Source organism: Aquarana catesbeiana, linkage group LG01, assembly GCF_042186555.1.
Source record: "Aquarana catesbeiana isolate 2022-GZ linkage group LG01, ASM4218655v1, whole genome shotgun sequence".
In the NCBI taxonomy this organism is placed as follows: domain Eukaryota; kingdom Metazoa; phylum Chordata; class Amphibia; order Anura; family Ranidae; genus Aquarana; species Aquarana catesbeiana.
In genome coordinates, this window is record NC_133324.1 from 102,597,181 (window position 1) to 102,612,348 (window position 15,168).

The 15,168-nt window shown below is 41.8% G+C and overlaps 1 protein-coding gene across 1 annotated transcript in view; it reads left to right on the forward strand.

Moving 5' to 3' along the window:
* The window catches only part of ITGA2 (integrin subunit alpha 2), a 236,103-nt gene that overhangs the window by 197,285 nt on the left and 23,650 nt on the right, over nt 1–15,168 (forward strand). The window contains exons 26-27 of the mRNA XM_073622309.1: nt 6,276–6,380; nt 14,515–14,625. Coding sequence (XP_073478410.1) covers nt 6,276–6,380; nt 14,515–14,625 — 216 coding nt within the window. The remainder of the gene's footprint in view (nt 1–6,275; nt 6,381–14,514; nt 14,626–15,168) is intronic.

Here is a 15,168-nt window from a genome sequence, read left to right on the forward strand (position 1 = left end):
GAGGTAAAACCAGTCTCCATGATTAAGCCCTTTTTTGTGGTGAAACGCGTTGGGCAGGAAGTGGACAGGAAAGATTATATGTTGTGAATCCTCTATTTTTTATATTACCCTTTCATGCCTAAGCCTTTTTCTGACATTTGTTGCTTACAAGTTAAATACGTATTTTTTGCTAGAAGATGACTTAGAACCCCCAAACATTATATATATATATATATATATATATATATATATATATATATATATATATATATATATATATATATATATATATATATAGGCATATCCCACTTTTAAGTACACAATGGGGTTTATTTACTAAAGCTGGAAAGTGCAAAATCAGGCTCACTTCTGCATAGAAACCAATGAGCTTCCAGGTTTTATTGCCAAAGCTTAATTGAACAAGCTGGGGTTAGAAGCTCATTGGTTTATATGCAGAAGTGAGCCTGATTTTGCACTTTCCAGCTTTAGTAAATAAACCCCATTGTGTACTTAAAAGTGGGGTATACCTGTATATATATATATATATATATATATTATAATAAGAATAAAATGGTGATCGTCGCAATATTTTCTGTCACACGTTATTTGCGCAGCGTTCTTTCAAACACAATTTTTTTAGGAAAATAGACACTTTCATTAATTTAAAAAAAAACAGTCAATTTAGCCCAATTCTTTTGCATAGTGTGAAAGATGATGTTACGCCGAGTAAATAGATACCCAACATGTCATGCTTTAAAATTGCGCACACTCGTGGAATGGCGACAAACTATAGTACTCAAAAATCTCCATAGACGACGCTTTAAAAATTTCTACAGGTTACCAGTTTAGAGTTACAGAAGAGGTTTTATGCTAGAATTATTGCTCTCGCTCTAACGATTGTGGCGATACCTCACATGTGTGGTTTGAACACCGATTGCGATTAGGTATGCGTTCGCTGTACTCCAATGGCCTCCACAGTCACCAGATCTCAATTCAGTAGGGCACCTTTGGGATGTGGTGGAATGGGAGATTCGCATCATGGATGTGCAGCCGACAAAGTTGCAGCAACTGCGTGATGCTATCATGTCACTATGGACCAAAATCTCTGAAGAATGTTTCTAACACATTGTAGAACCTATGCCATGAAGAATTAAGGCAGTTCTGATGGCAAAAGGGGGTCCAACACGATACTAGCAAGGTGTACCTAATAAAGTGGCCGGTGAGTGTATATGGGTCATAGTAACAGGTACTCTTAACCTCTGCCCTTCCTCCCACCTACTCCCCTATACATTACCTATAGCTTCAACAGGGGAAGCCCTGTTAAAGCTATAAGTCAAAATTAAGTCCCGCCCCCCTGTGACAGCGCTGAGGCTTACTAATGGACCGTTCAGGCACTCAGCGCTGTCACATGAGGGCGGGACTTAGTTGTGACTTTTAGCTTCAACAGGACTTACCCTGTCACGTGGGAGGAAGGGGAGTTAGTCACATGATCCCAATAGTCAGAAGTGCTACATATTGCTCTAAGATATCAGGGACTGAATAAAGCATGGCAAATGAGGTTCAATGTAGAAAAATGTAAAATAATGCATTTGGGTGGCAAAAATATGAATGCAATCTATACACTGGGGGGAGAACCTCTGGGGGAATCTACGATGGAAAAGGACCTGGAGGTCCTAGCAGATGATAGGCTCAGCAATAACATGCAATGCCAAGCTGCTGCTAACAAAACAAACAGAATATTGGCATGCATTAAAAAGAGGATCAACTCCAGAGATAAAACGATAATTCTCCCACTCTACAAGACTCTGGTCCGGCCTCACCTAGAGTATGCTGTCCAGTTCTGGGCACCAGTCCTCAGGAAGGATGTACTGGAAATGGAGCGAGTACAAAGAAGGGCAACAAAGCTAATAAAGGATCTGGAGGATCTTCGTTATGAGGAAAGGTTGCGAGCACTGAACTTATTCTCTCTGGAGAAGAGACGCTTGAGAGGGGATATGATATCAATATATAAATACTGTACTGGTGACCCCACAATAGGGATAAAACTTTTTAGCAGAAGGGAGTTTAACAAGACACGTGGCCACTCATTAAAATTAGAAGAAAAGAGGTTTAGCCTTAAACTACGTAGAGGGTTCTTGACTGTAAGAGCGTCAAGGATGTGGAATTCCCTTCCACAGGCGGTGGTCTCAGAGGGGGGCATCGATAGTTTCAAGAAACTATTAGATAAGCACCTGAATGACCGCAACATACAGAGATATATAATGTAATACTGACATATAATCACACACATAGGTTGGACTTGTGTCGTTTTTTAACCTCACCTACTATGTAACTATGTGAGCAGCAGGGAAATTAAAGGAAGATGAGCTGTTGGGGAGGAAAGCAGTTAATGGAACCTGTTTTTTTGGTCCTGCATGTGCACTTTAGGAAAATCTAGAGCATTGTACTGTTTTTTTTCAGGCTGTATAGTTAAATAAGATCAGATATTCTATACCCCAAAGGTGTGGGGTACATTTTAATAAACTTCATTGTCAAAAAAATAATAATTTCTTGATCAGTAACTAAATAAAATAATTTACAAAGGTCTTTTTGCTTCACTCTTCCATGCTGGATACTGGTTCTCTGTGGAAAAAAAAAAAAAAAAAAAAAAAACTTTGTACCAGCATCATTACCCAACAACTATGTTGCTTAGCTGCCATAGAGTTATCCCCTGTGAGTTGTTTCTATGTAATTATACAAATATTCCAAAGTCCAGTTTCTAAGGCTCTGATTGGTACAATAATTAATTCATTATTAACAGTTAAACATATCCATTGATTAAATCAATAACGTTATGAATGAAGTTACTGGTTTCTGGGGACCCACCATAAAAATGTCAATCAACAAACAAGATTGGAAATTACTTTCAGGCAAAGATTACTATAAAAACTCAACATGTGTCTATTATAGTTTCACTTTAAAGATGACAGTAATTGAAGAGAGATTTTATGAATCCCTTTATAATACGAAAAACAGGAAAGTTTTCAAGGGCTAAACTTTCCAAGACCTGGAATAGAGGGACAGTTGTCAGCCATGGTGGTGGTATGCAGACTACCCTGGGGACATAGGCTTAGTGCTGGAAATTATATGCTATTAGGATTAGAATACTTTTCAATTATTGCTAATAATAATAAAACATTTCCATATGCATTTCTAATTCTTGTAAAAGCTCTTTCACATAAATCTATTCAAATATTGGATACCAACGAAGGTGAAAATTAATCCTTTTATTTATATTACCACTTCTGGGTTTAGTAGAAAGTCACAAAAAAAATTGCAGGTACTCAGCCAGGATTACACAGGATTTCCCTTTACTTGCACTAATGCATTTGCACCATTTACAAATGCCAACCAACTAAACTTTCTCTAGTATGCTCAGGCTCAGTATATTGTCTAATTTTCGCATTTTTATTACGTTTCTTGGTTTATTTTTTCACAGCAGAATGCCTCTCTGAATTTTCTTACGCTCATACATCTTGCATTCAGGAAATGCTCTAAGCAGACTTAGACGTTTTCTGGCCTGCCACGTATTGAGAGATTTTAAGTTCCAGAAAGTCATTATAACTAGAGCCAGGCAAAAGAAAATAATTGATCTATGCCAGAGCTGAGCAACCTGCTTCTGCTACTTTTCAGCTGTTGAGGAACTACCAGTCTCAGCCTGTATTTTTAGCTGGCAGATGGCATTATGAGACCTCTAATTCTTCTAAAGTTGCAGAGTATGACCTTTTAAGATATTAAGTAGACCCTTTGAAATAGTTTTGGTGCTCATTTGAGACCCATGTTTTAGCAGCCATACATTCTTTCCACCTGGTTAAATCAACATCCATGATAAATGTATAGGGGGTCTATAGTGTGACCAGAGGTTCATTTTTCTTCTGTTCCCTGACAAACCTCACCAATAACTACCCCATTTACTCCTGTTCATCATTAGTTAGGATAACCAGCATCAGTGACTTCACTACTTCACATGCTACCTGCATCAGTGCATCATGGAGAAAATCACATCTCCAATGCAGTTCAACATCTCCTCCAAAGTAAATGAGCCAGCAACATGGTGAAATCTTCTATATACAAAAACTTTATTGGCGTACATTATAAAATCCAGTATTAGAGGGCTTACGCATTTCAGCATTATGCGTTAAGTTGCTGGAACATGTAAGCCCTCCAATACTGGATTTTATATTGTGAGCCAATAAAGTTTTTGTATATGGAAGACTTCACTGTGTTGCCATCTTGCTTTGGAGGACTTACCATGAAGTGGTTAACAGATACCCTAGCATGAGCCCCGATATCAGCTATAAATCAGACGTAAGCTAGAACACTGTTTGCTGTCTCCTTGTGGGGGTCTAGTTTCTCGATAGGGGTGCTCAGTTGGAAAGGAGGGCCCTCCTCCAACTTGAAAATATAGCCATGTAACTCACCTATGGGCCTTTCTTGTAACCTTGGGCCCATATAAAACAGCTCAGGTAGTATATCCTCTCCTAGGCCTGCCTCCTTTTTACTTCAAGTGAACTTATCAACCATTCTATTATTTTAGAAGTTGTGTAAACGCGGGCCTTACAAGGTGCCCACTATTTGCTTTTTTAGCCAGAAAACACTCTTCTGCCCATCCCTCTAAAACTGGATTTCACTTTGTAATGCAGTTCTTGGGGTCCCTAAATTCAGAGCTAAGGCACGCCAACCTTCTCATTTACCCGCCCATTGAGCTATTGGCCACTGAGGCACCAGAGCATGGCAAAGATTAGTCCCAAAGTCAGGGATAGCAAGTCCTCCGAATTGGCATCATGTGAGAGCAGACAGGGCTGCCTTTAACACACTTGCACACTAATGGGCCCTAAGGTAACAGGGTTAGGAGCAATGGCTTTACCCTCCTCTGTTCCATCTACAGTTCTCTTGCTTAATTTGACCAAGTTGTCAAGTGAAGCGGATGCAGGGGTTGAGGAGAGGAAACAGAAGGCTCTTTATAGCCCAGGAAATATGAATGATGAGCCCAAAATCCATGTGCCTCTGATTGTACACTCTAGAAGTAGTTTTAACTAACATACACTATATTACAAAAAGTATTGGGACGCCTGCCTTTTACACACACATGAACTTTCCAGGCATCCCAGTCTTAGTCCGTAGAGTTCAATTGAGTTGGCCCACCCTTTGCAGCTCTAACAGCTTCAACTCTTCTGTGAAGGCTGTCCACAAGGTTTAGGAGTGTGTCTATGGGAATGCATGAGTGAGTTTGGGGTGGAGAAACTTCACTGGTCTGCAAAGAGTCCTGATCTCAACCGGATAGAGCACCTTTAGGAGAGCGGAGATTGCAAGCCAGGCCTTTTCATCCACATCAGTGCCTGACCTCACAAATGCGTTTCTCAAAGAATGATCAAACGTTCCCATAGACACACTCCTAAACCTTGTGGACAGTCTTCCCAGAAGAGTTGAAGCTGTTATAGCTGCAAAGGGTGGGCAAACACAATATTGAACCCTACGGACTAAGACTGGAATGCCATTAAAGTATATGTGCGTGTAAATGCAGGCGTCCCAATACTTTTGGTAATATTGTGTAATCACATGACACAAGAGCCAGGGCTTGTACAAAACTGGATCTTCATTCAGATCTGTCTAGGGCAGCATAATGTTTAAATAGGACCCTGGATACAAAGAAGGGGGAGGAGGGTTCTGGCTAATGTGATTAGCAGGTACCTGCTTTTAGAAAGGACTTTCAGCAGTAAAAGTTCAAGATGGCTGGCAGCTCACCCTTAACAGATGTAATGAGGGTCCTTTTCCACTTTTGAGCTATAAAAGCAAGATTTGTTTGTAAGTCCTGGACATTGCGAATTTTACTTTTCTAGCAACAAATGTTACATGTTGCAGCTTGATCTTAGCGCAGTGCTCAAGAGCTCTTCAGCATTGTAAAAAGAAAAGGATTGTGACTGGCAGAATCATTAACCTTTTAAGTTGTAAAAACCAAAACGCACCACTGAAATATTACTTTCCAATGATCTTCTTTTAGAAATATGTTGGATGGACCTTGTTGTTGCACTGTGCTGTAAAAGACATCTGCAGTAGCAAATATTTTGAGGGAACAGTATCAGCCTAATTGTATGGAACAAAATGCCAGCCGGCTTGGCCTCTGGTTCTCTGCGCTGCTTAGAGCCTCTTCAACAAACAATGAATTTACTGTCAGACTTCTAACTGTGACCTGCTGTTGCTGGAGAGGTCAATTATGAGCCTATAAACTCCATTCTTTTTTTCAACTTCTGTTTTAGGTTAATGGAATCGCTTGCAATGTCAATGTGAATCCTCTTCAAATAGGAAAAAAAGAATATGCAGCTTCATTCACTGAGGAGAACCTTAGGCATGTCCGTGAATTAGTAAGTTTTTTTTTTTTCCTAATACAAATATTCCTTTGAGCCAGGTTTACTCGTTATATTGATTATATATAATTAACATTACCAAAAGTTATAAAAAATGGAAATTGATGATTATAATATATTGTGTGAAATGTTACAATATATACTGCCTATATTCTTGGGAGAGGTTGAGTGTTGAATTTGAAAGCTATGAGAGTAATGCCGTGTACACACGGGCGGACTTTTCGACCAGACCGGTCCGACAGAACGAATCCGTCGGACAATCCAACCGTGTGTGGGCTTCATCGGACCTGCAGCGGACTTTTTTGGTCGAAAATCAGACAGACTTTAGATTTAAAACATTTCAAATGTTAAAAATTTTTAAACATTTAAAAAAATGTCAAATCTTTCCGACGGATTCGAGTCCGGTCGAAAAATCTGTTCATCTGTATGCTAGTCGACAGACGAAAACCGACGCTAGGGCAGCTATTGGCTACTGGCTATGAACTTCCTTCTTTTAGTTTGGTCGTACGTCATCATGTACGAATCCGTAGGACTTTAGTGTGATCATGTGTAGGCAAGTCCGTTTGTTCGAAAGTCTGTCGGAAGTCCATCGGAAGTCCATCAAAAGACTGTCTGACCTTTGATGCCGAAAAGTCCGCCCGTGTGTACACGGCATTATTCTTACTAGCCCACTCTCCGACTTACTTATACTCACCTTCCCTGTGCTTCCCCAACTGACCGCTTCCTCTATGTGTCAAAACCTGTGCAAGCACCTTATTGGATTGTATCAGAGGTTACACAGGGTTGATGGCATCGTCAGATGACAGTGTTTGGGCATGATAATTAGCCACTGGGCAGTGAGATGCAGGGCCATCTTTAATATTGACTGCACCCTGGGCAAACATTTTCTTGGGCCCCCTCTTTCATTCAATTTCACTATCCACATGCTTTGAGACATACAATAAATAGAAGTTGGACTCAAAATCAGTTTACTGAATCAGATCAGGAAGCGATTGGTTGCCAGAGGTTACAGTGTATCATTACCGCTCACTGACTGGCTGCTAGAGGTTACAGCACACATTATGGCTCACTGCTATTTTCTAGAGGTTACAGCACATGACTTATACATACTGTACATCAATACTTCTCACTGATTGATTGCTAGAGGTTACTGAAAATATATACCACTCGCTAATTGGTTGTTAGAGGTTACTGCACATTATTACTGCTCACTGATTGTTTGCTAGAGGATACAGCACATCATTTCCTCTCTGCCTGCCTGTCTGCCTATTCACATGCACTAAAATTCAGGGTGCTGTGGCACCATATTATTTTGAAAACAGGTTCCACCTCCAATTTGCATACTTTTGCAGAACAGGTTGATGTTAGGCTTAATGACCACAGTTGTAGGCAGGACTTTCAAGCATGCCCCTTTACCTCCCCAGTGGGCAGCATTCAGCAGAAGTAATGGTGGATGTGACCCCAGAGGGACATGATATGCATATGAATAACGCCTCTATTTACATATCAATGCCGAGATCCGCGACTATTTACATATTATTGCCACCACTATTTACATATCAATGCAGGTTATTTACATGTAAACACAGGGTCTGCAGGTGAGTCATCTGAACATGGCGATAGGACAGAGCTGGGCAGCAGCAGCAGAACTGTACACTGAGATATCGGGACACAGCACGGGACTAAAACTTCAAGGGATAAGGGAATTTAAACTGGGATAGTTGGCAAGTATGAGGCAGCTGCTTTGGGCCCCACTACAATGATGGGGCCCAGGGCAGCTGCCCCTTTTGCCCTGCCTTAAAAACGGTCCTGGCGAGATGTGCATCCTGGGAGAAAGTCACATGCTAACCCATACCTGGAAGCTCTGGGTATTTTTGGAGCAGCATTCTGGCAGAATAACGATGCCGTGGCTGAGCATGGAAAAAGTATAAGTGAGATGGGAGTGATGGTGAGTATACGTGGGATAGAAGTGAGCTAGCAAAAGATCACACTCAGGACAAAGTGGCAGATTCTTGTTAAGGGCTTATGCACCCAGGTGCAGAGGTCTGTACACCCTCAAGAATTAGTGTATTTTTGCACCCAACAGTCATGAGTGTCAATGACAATCAATGACAGGCTGACAGATCCTGTGGCTTTACACCTGTAACCACACATCTGAGCAGTTACTTGTACACAGGGATTGTTGAATGGCTCATGGCTCTGGATGTAAACTCTCTGTGTCCAAGGAAGCTAATTCATCCCTTTATGCCATGGAACGGCTTACATGTTACAGGCATACAGTCACGGCAACTGTAAGCCTTTTATTGATTTGTACAGGCTTCTGACCGTGGCTGTATGCAAACACTGTTGATGTATGGGATTCTTGAGGATGTATGGCCTTCTGAGCTTGTGTGCATGCACACTAAAGGAAACTTTACCAAAGAAAAATAAGGAGGAGCAGTTGCTGATTTCTCAATTTGCAAATACCAGTCGCCTGGCTGATTCTCTGGCTTCTGTACTTTGAGTCACTAACCCAGAATAAGTGTGCAGATCAGGACTTCAGATGTTGACTTTCCTAATCTGCTTTTGTGCTTCAGATTAATGACTCAGAAAGCATTGAAGCCAGGGTTCAGAATAACTGCCTTATTACATAGGACAGAACACCTGTGTAATAAGGCTGTGATAGAAGTAGCCTTTCCCTGACTCATCCAATGCATACTAGTTCCAGCAAATAGGTTGAAAAATGAACTAGACTTTTATTGAGAAAAAAGCAACCCCCTCTGAGCGATCAATTTAACTTACAAGGATTTAGCAAACTTCGTTGCAGAGTCCTACCTGTTTCCACTCTGTAGGAATAGCTCTTTGTTAGACCATGTTAGACTATTTCTTGCACAGGACCGATTCTGAATGTCAGTGTCTTTTTAATTTTTGACCAGCTGATGCACTTGCAGGGCACTAATGAGGAAGGAAATATCATTTTTAATTACAATACTATATTGTATTGTAATTTTTAAATACAATATGTGCTATTTTGTTATTTGAAATATTCCCACAAAAGTGGAATTACCCTTTAAATTTACCAAGGCCTTTGTCGAGACCAAGTGCATTGTTCTGTGTTAAACAGGCCCCCAAGCTAAGACTAGAAGAAGAATGACCAATATAGAACTTTGAAAAATGAGTCTGTGAAGGTCCTCATTTATCAATGTCATAGTATAGTTAGGCCCCTTTCACACTGGGGCGGTTTGCAGGCGTTATTGCGCTAAAAATACCACCTGCAAACCGCCCCTAAACAGCCTCCGCTGTTTGTTCAGTGTGAAAGCCCGAGGGCTTTCACACTGAAGCGGTGCTCTGGCAGGACGGTAAAAAAAGTCCTGCGAGACGCATCTTTGGAGCGGTGAAGGAGCGGTGAAGGAGCGGTGTATTCACCGCTCCTTCACCGCTCCTGCCCATTGAAATCAATGGGACAGCGCGGCTATACCGCGGCAATACCGCTGTACGAGTGGTTTTAACCCTTTTTTGGCTGCCAGCGGGGGGTTAAAACCGCACCGCTAGCGGCCGAATACCGCAGTAAAACAGCGCTGTTTTACCGCCAACGCCCCCTACCGCCCCAGTGTGAAAGGGGCCTTAGTAGTAGTTAGTTAGTAGTTAGTCACGTTTAACTGGACTTGTTCTTTATTGTTTAAGGTGTTTCATAGCTTATCCAAGCTGCTTCTTCAGTTCTAATGAGTGTCAGGAATATAAACCAGCATTTACTGTATATCCATACCTTAACACACATTAATCCAATCACCATGCCATTATCCATGCCATTTGGTCCCATATTTTTTGCATTTACAATACCATAACTGATTCTCATACTCCTGTTTGCCCCTCGATTGCCCTTCTTTTGGTACTTCTGGATCCTATTTCCACTGCTAAAAAGGACTATTGTGCTTTTTCCTCATAGCAGCTAAAAATGTGATCGCTAGGCATTGGAGATCGGTGAAGGCCCCCACAATCACGAAATCGATTGCTGAACTTAACCACATGCAATGCCTTAGGGAGCTGGTAGCGCATTATCATGACAGATTGACAATCTATATGGCTACTTGCTGCATTTGGATATTGTTTTTCAGACTCTCCTCGATTCCAATTCATTTTCTCCTAACTGAGACATCCCCATGATCTCAGCTTGTGCTAGGTCCTCTCCATCTACATCCACGCACCCCTCTCCCACTTTTCTTTCCTTCTCTTCTCCTCCCCACCTTTTTTCTTTTTTCTTACTCTTTTCATTTCTGTATCTCTCACCTCATCTCCTAAAGCCATCCTGTCATTAGGTTCTCTACCTACCAGGCACAAATTTCTCCCCACCATAACTTACTTTGAGCGACTCACTCCAGATCTTTAGACACCATTTGCAAAGTACATCAATCGGTGAATATCGGTCATATCTTTGAAGTGCAGTTGCCATGATTCACTTTCACATTTGGTCTTCACTAGTTTTTCTTTCTTAGTCCCAGTAAGCTCCCTGTTTGTCTTGCAGACCACCACCGGCGTCATGGATTGGCATGGCAACGGTGGACGGCTGTATTGACGTATCGATCCCCTAGGGCGCATGCGCACAGCGTGTTGCAGAATTGGAGCAGGGAGACAAGCCTCTTCTAGTCACCTAGCAAAGCTAATAAATGGCCAGGCGGAGGTATGCAACTAAAGAGAGGGCATAGAAATGTCAGATGAGGCTGCAATTGCAGGTGCGTTTTCTGTGGGAATAGGATTCATTGTAGATGAACATTATAGTAGCACACCGTTGCACTCTGGCTAAAGTAGCTATGATACCTTGATGGCTATTTTATGTAAATGACAAGCAAACAGGAATGTTTGTATGGGTTCTGCCACAGGTCTATTGTGGGAATATGATGTCATCGGATGTCAGGGGGCAGGTCTGGGGTCATTTCCTCTTTGCACTGATTGGTGAATGGTTCTTTAACCACTTCAATACCAGGCACTTAGACACCTTCCCGTCCAGGCCAATTTTCAGCTTTCAGCGCTGTCGCAATTTGAATGACAATTCCGCGGTCATGCTACACTGTACCAAAACAAATTTTTTATCATTTTGTTCCCACAAATAGAGCTTTCTTTTGGTGGTATTTGATCACCTCTGCGGTTTTTGTTTTTTGCGCAACAAATAAAAAAAGACCGAAAATTTCGAAAAAAAAATCAAGTTTTTCTTTGTTTCTGTTAACATTTTTTGTAAATAAGTACGTTTTCTCCTTTGACGGGCACTGATACGGCGGCACTGATGGGCACCGATGAGGTGGCACCAATGAGGTGGCACTGATGAAATGGCACTGACGGGCACTGATGATGGGCACTGATAGGCGGCACTGATGGGCACTGATAGGTGGCACTGGTATGCGGCACCGATGGGCACTCATAGGTGGCACCGATGGACACTCATAGGCGGCACTGATGGGCAGTAGGTGGCATTGATTGGTACATATGGGTGGCACTAATGGGTACTTATGGTTGGCACTGATGTTTGGCACTGATGGGCACTGATAGGTGGCACCGATGGGCAATGACAGGTGGCACCGATGGGCAATGACAGGTGGCACTGATAAAACATATTGGGGGCATTGCTGGGCAGATCTGGAACATAATGGTGCCAATCAGTGCCCATTTGTGGGCACTGATTGGCACAGATTGGGCACATTGGGCACATATGGATGGCCATGGGGTACCTACCTGGCCATCCACATGTTGCCCCTTCCCTGGTGGTCCTAGTGGCGATCCCTGGTGGTCCAGTGTGGTGATCTGAGGGGGGGCTGCGCTGATAAACAATCAGCGCAGACCCCCTCTGTCAGGAGAACCGCCGATCGGCTCTCCTCTACTCGCGTCTGTCAGACGCGAGTGAGGAAAAGCCGATCAACAGCTCTTCCCATTGACAGCGTGATCAGCCGTGATTGGACACGGCTGATCACGTGGTAAAGAGCCTCCGCCGGAGGCTCTTTACCAAGATCGGTGGAGCGGTGTGTCAGGCTGACACACCGCTCCACCGATCGCCGCGATGCGCGCCCCCGGGGGCGCGCGGCGGCACGTTATCCTGCTGGATGTCATATGACGCCCAGTCAGGATAACGGAACCACTTCCCGGACTTCAATCCGCTATAGGGCGGGCGGGAAGTGGTTAAATAGTGTGTTGTCTGTATCACAATTTGTCATCTACCTGATGAAGGGGTCCTGCGTGGCCCTCGAGACGTCGCTTTTTGATACTATGTGATTAAAGTTTTGGACCCATTTTTGGAGATCCTGGTGTGCTGGTGACATTTCCTTTTCACCATTTGCAAAGTGACACACTTTTCTGCAAACGCAGAGATCACATTTTTTGCCTTTTCAGATTAACGTGAGATGTGATTCGTGTCTCTATTTTACCGACCTCCAAAAGGCATCTATGGTCCCCTGAAGGTCAATATTGTTTATTGTTTTGCCTAACTCACTGTATATCCTAATGGAGAGATATTCTTGTCTCTTTTATCTCCTTTTGGAATTGCAATACTTATATTGTTTGTCTATACTTTTCTCATGGAAAATCAGTAAAACTTATTCTTTAAAAAACCCAATCACCATAGAATGTGTAGATGTTTCTTTATAACACCAATTAGAACAGAAAACGTATCTTGGATAAGCTACAAAATGTCTTTAGTGTTACAGAACAAGTCCAGGTAAATGTGACTAATACTAGCTTTTGCAAATTAGGTCTTTAGGGACATTTTTCCATTCTTCTCCTGTAAGGGAAGTTATAGGAGGTTAGAAGGATGAAAATAGTAATAGTTTCCCCTGAACACTGGCTCTTCAGTTTTGTGTGATTAAGGTGGTACAAAGAAATGCCTAACACTAACTAGTCTTAAAAACCTTACCTCCCTCTTCCTACTATCTATCCTGCATACTTTGTATAAAAAAATTATCTGTGTACTTAACTCTTTTTAATCTGGTCCTGTCATGTGATCCACAGCTCTGGCTTCCCTGTGTAAGGGCACGCTCTACAGTGGCTGTGAATTCCAGGAGCTGCAATGTTACACATAGTCTCCCATTATGCAGCAATTGTCGGCTTTTCCTCCTCTCCCCTGCAGCAGCCACTCATCAACACAGGGGGGGTGGGGCTGGAACTATAGGATCACATGACAAGAGCACAGGGTGGTCTTCAATGATTTTAAAAAAATAATAATCTGATTTTTTTTTTAAATTTAAATTGGATTTTTTTAAACTTAAATCGGATTTAAATTTTTTTACTTTTATCAAATTTATTTTATTAAAATGCTTTTGGAGTAAAAATCAATCTAAAGATAGTTTTCTATTTAAGATACATTAATAATTTAGTTTATTCAACACGAAATGTAGCTTAGTTATGTACCATGAGGCTGTAAATTCTGTAATATTTACATTTTTGTTGAACTCATTCAATGAATCCAAGCTCTGCAAGCGGAGATAACACGCACTGGCAATGTTATTGTTTTAATTAAATAAAAGAATTTGAGTAGTTCTCCAACTATGTGTGATTAACCTATTAACCTAAAATCGGTTCTGATATCGCTGTTTTACTACCTGACAGCTTATTATTTTAAATAGGAGACCTTCATGTTGTTTGCAAATATTAAAGATTCTAACTACCAGCAAGAATAAGTGCTTACATTTAAAGAGCACCTGTCATTTCAGACCCATCATGGCAGTGCCTGTTAGCGGTCATCCAATCACCTGCTGCCAAAACGTTAAAGTGAATGGGACTGTCGGTGAGTCAAGAGCGGGTCAGAGGAGGAGCCGCTGCGGGACAGAGATGACAGTTGCTCTTTAAAAATGATGATTTAAATTGAGTTGATTTCAATCAAGCCTTTTTTACTAGTGATTTTATTTATGATATAAATCATGATTTAAATTGACTTGATTTAAATCAAATCCACCCTGCAGGAGCACATTAAAAATAGGTAAGTATCCAGATCTTTTTTCATACAGGTTATGCAGAATAGGTAAGAGGAAGAGGGGGGAGGGAACATTTTTTAAAATGAGTAGCGTTGGGCTTTTCTTCTACTTTAGTTTTTTTTGCCAGTATTGATCAGTATTGAACAGTCTATTATACATCTCATTGAATGATTTTAACCATGGTTCTCTCTCTTTTAAAGAGCTGTGATAACTCAAAGTGCACCACATTTAAGTGTGTGATTAAAGACCTGCAACTCAGAGATTACTTTGTGAATGTATCTACCAGAATATGGAATGGGACCTTTGCGGCTGTAAGTATTGTAAATGTTTTTTGTTTTTTTTTTGTTCAGAAGAAATTCATTTGTATGCATTCTACACAGTGGTGGGCATGGTCAGCAAAGGGCCTCTGTAGGAGAAAATGTTTTGGCTCTCCCTATTAAATGAGGGGAAATGATTTGAGCATCATGAAGTTGGCTTCCCAATTCTAATGCCGTGTACACACGAGCGGACTTTTCGACCGGACTGGTCTGACGGACCGAGTCCGGCGGACAATTCGACCGTGTGTGGGCTTCATTGGACCTGCAGCGGACTTTTTCGGTCGAAAATCTGACGGACTTTAGATTTGGAACATGTTTCAAATCTTTACGTCGGAACTCCGCTGGACCCAGTTCCTATCGAAAAGGCCGCTCGTCTGTATACTAGTCCGACGGACGAAAACCGACGCTAGGGCAGCTATTGGCTACTGGCTATCAACTTCCTTATTTTAGTCCGGTTGTCACCGTCATCACGGACGAATCTGTTGGACTTTGGTGTGATCGTGTGTAGGCAAGTCCGTTTGTTCGGAAAGTCCGTCG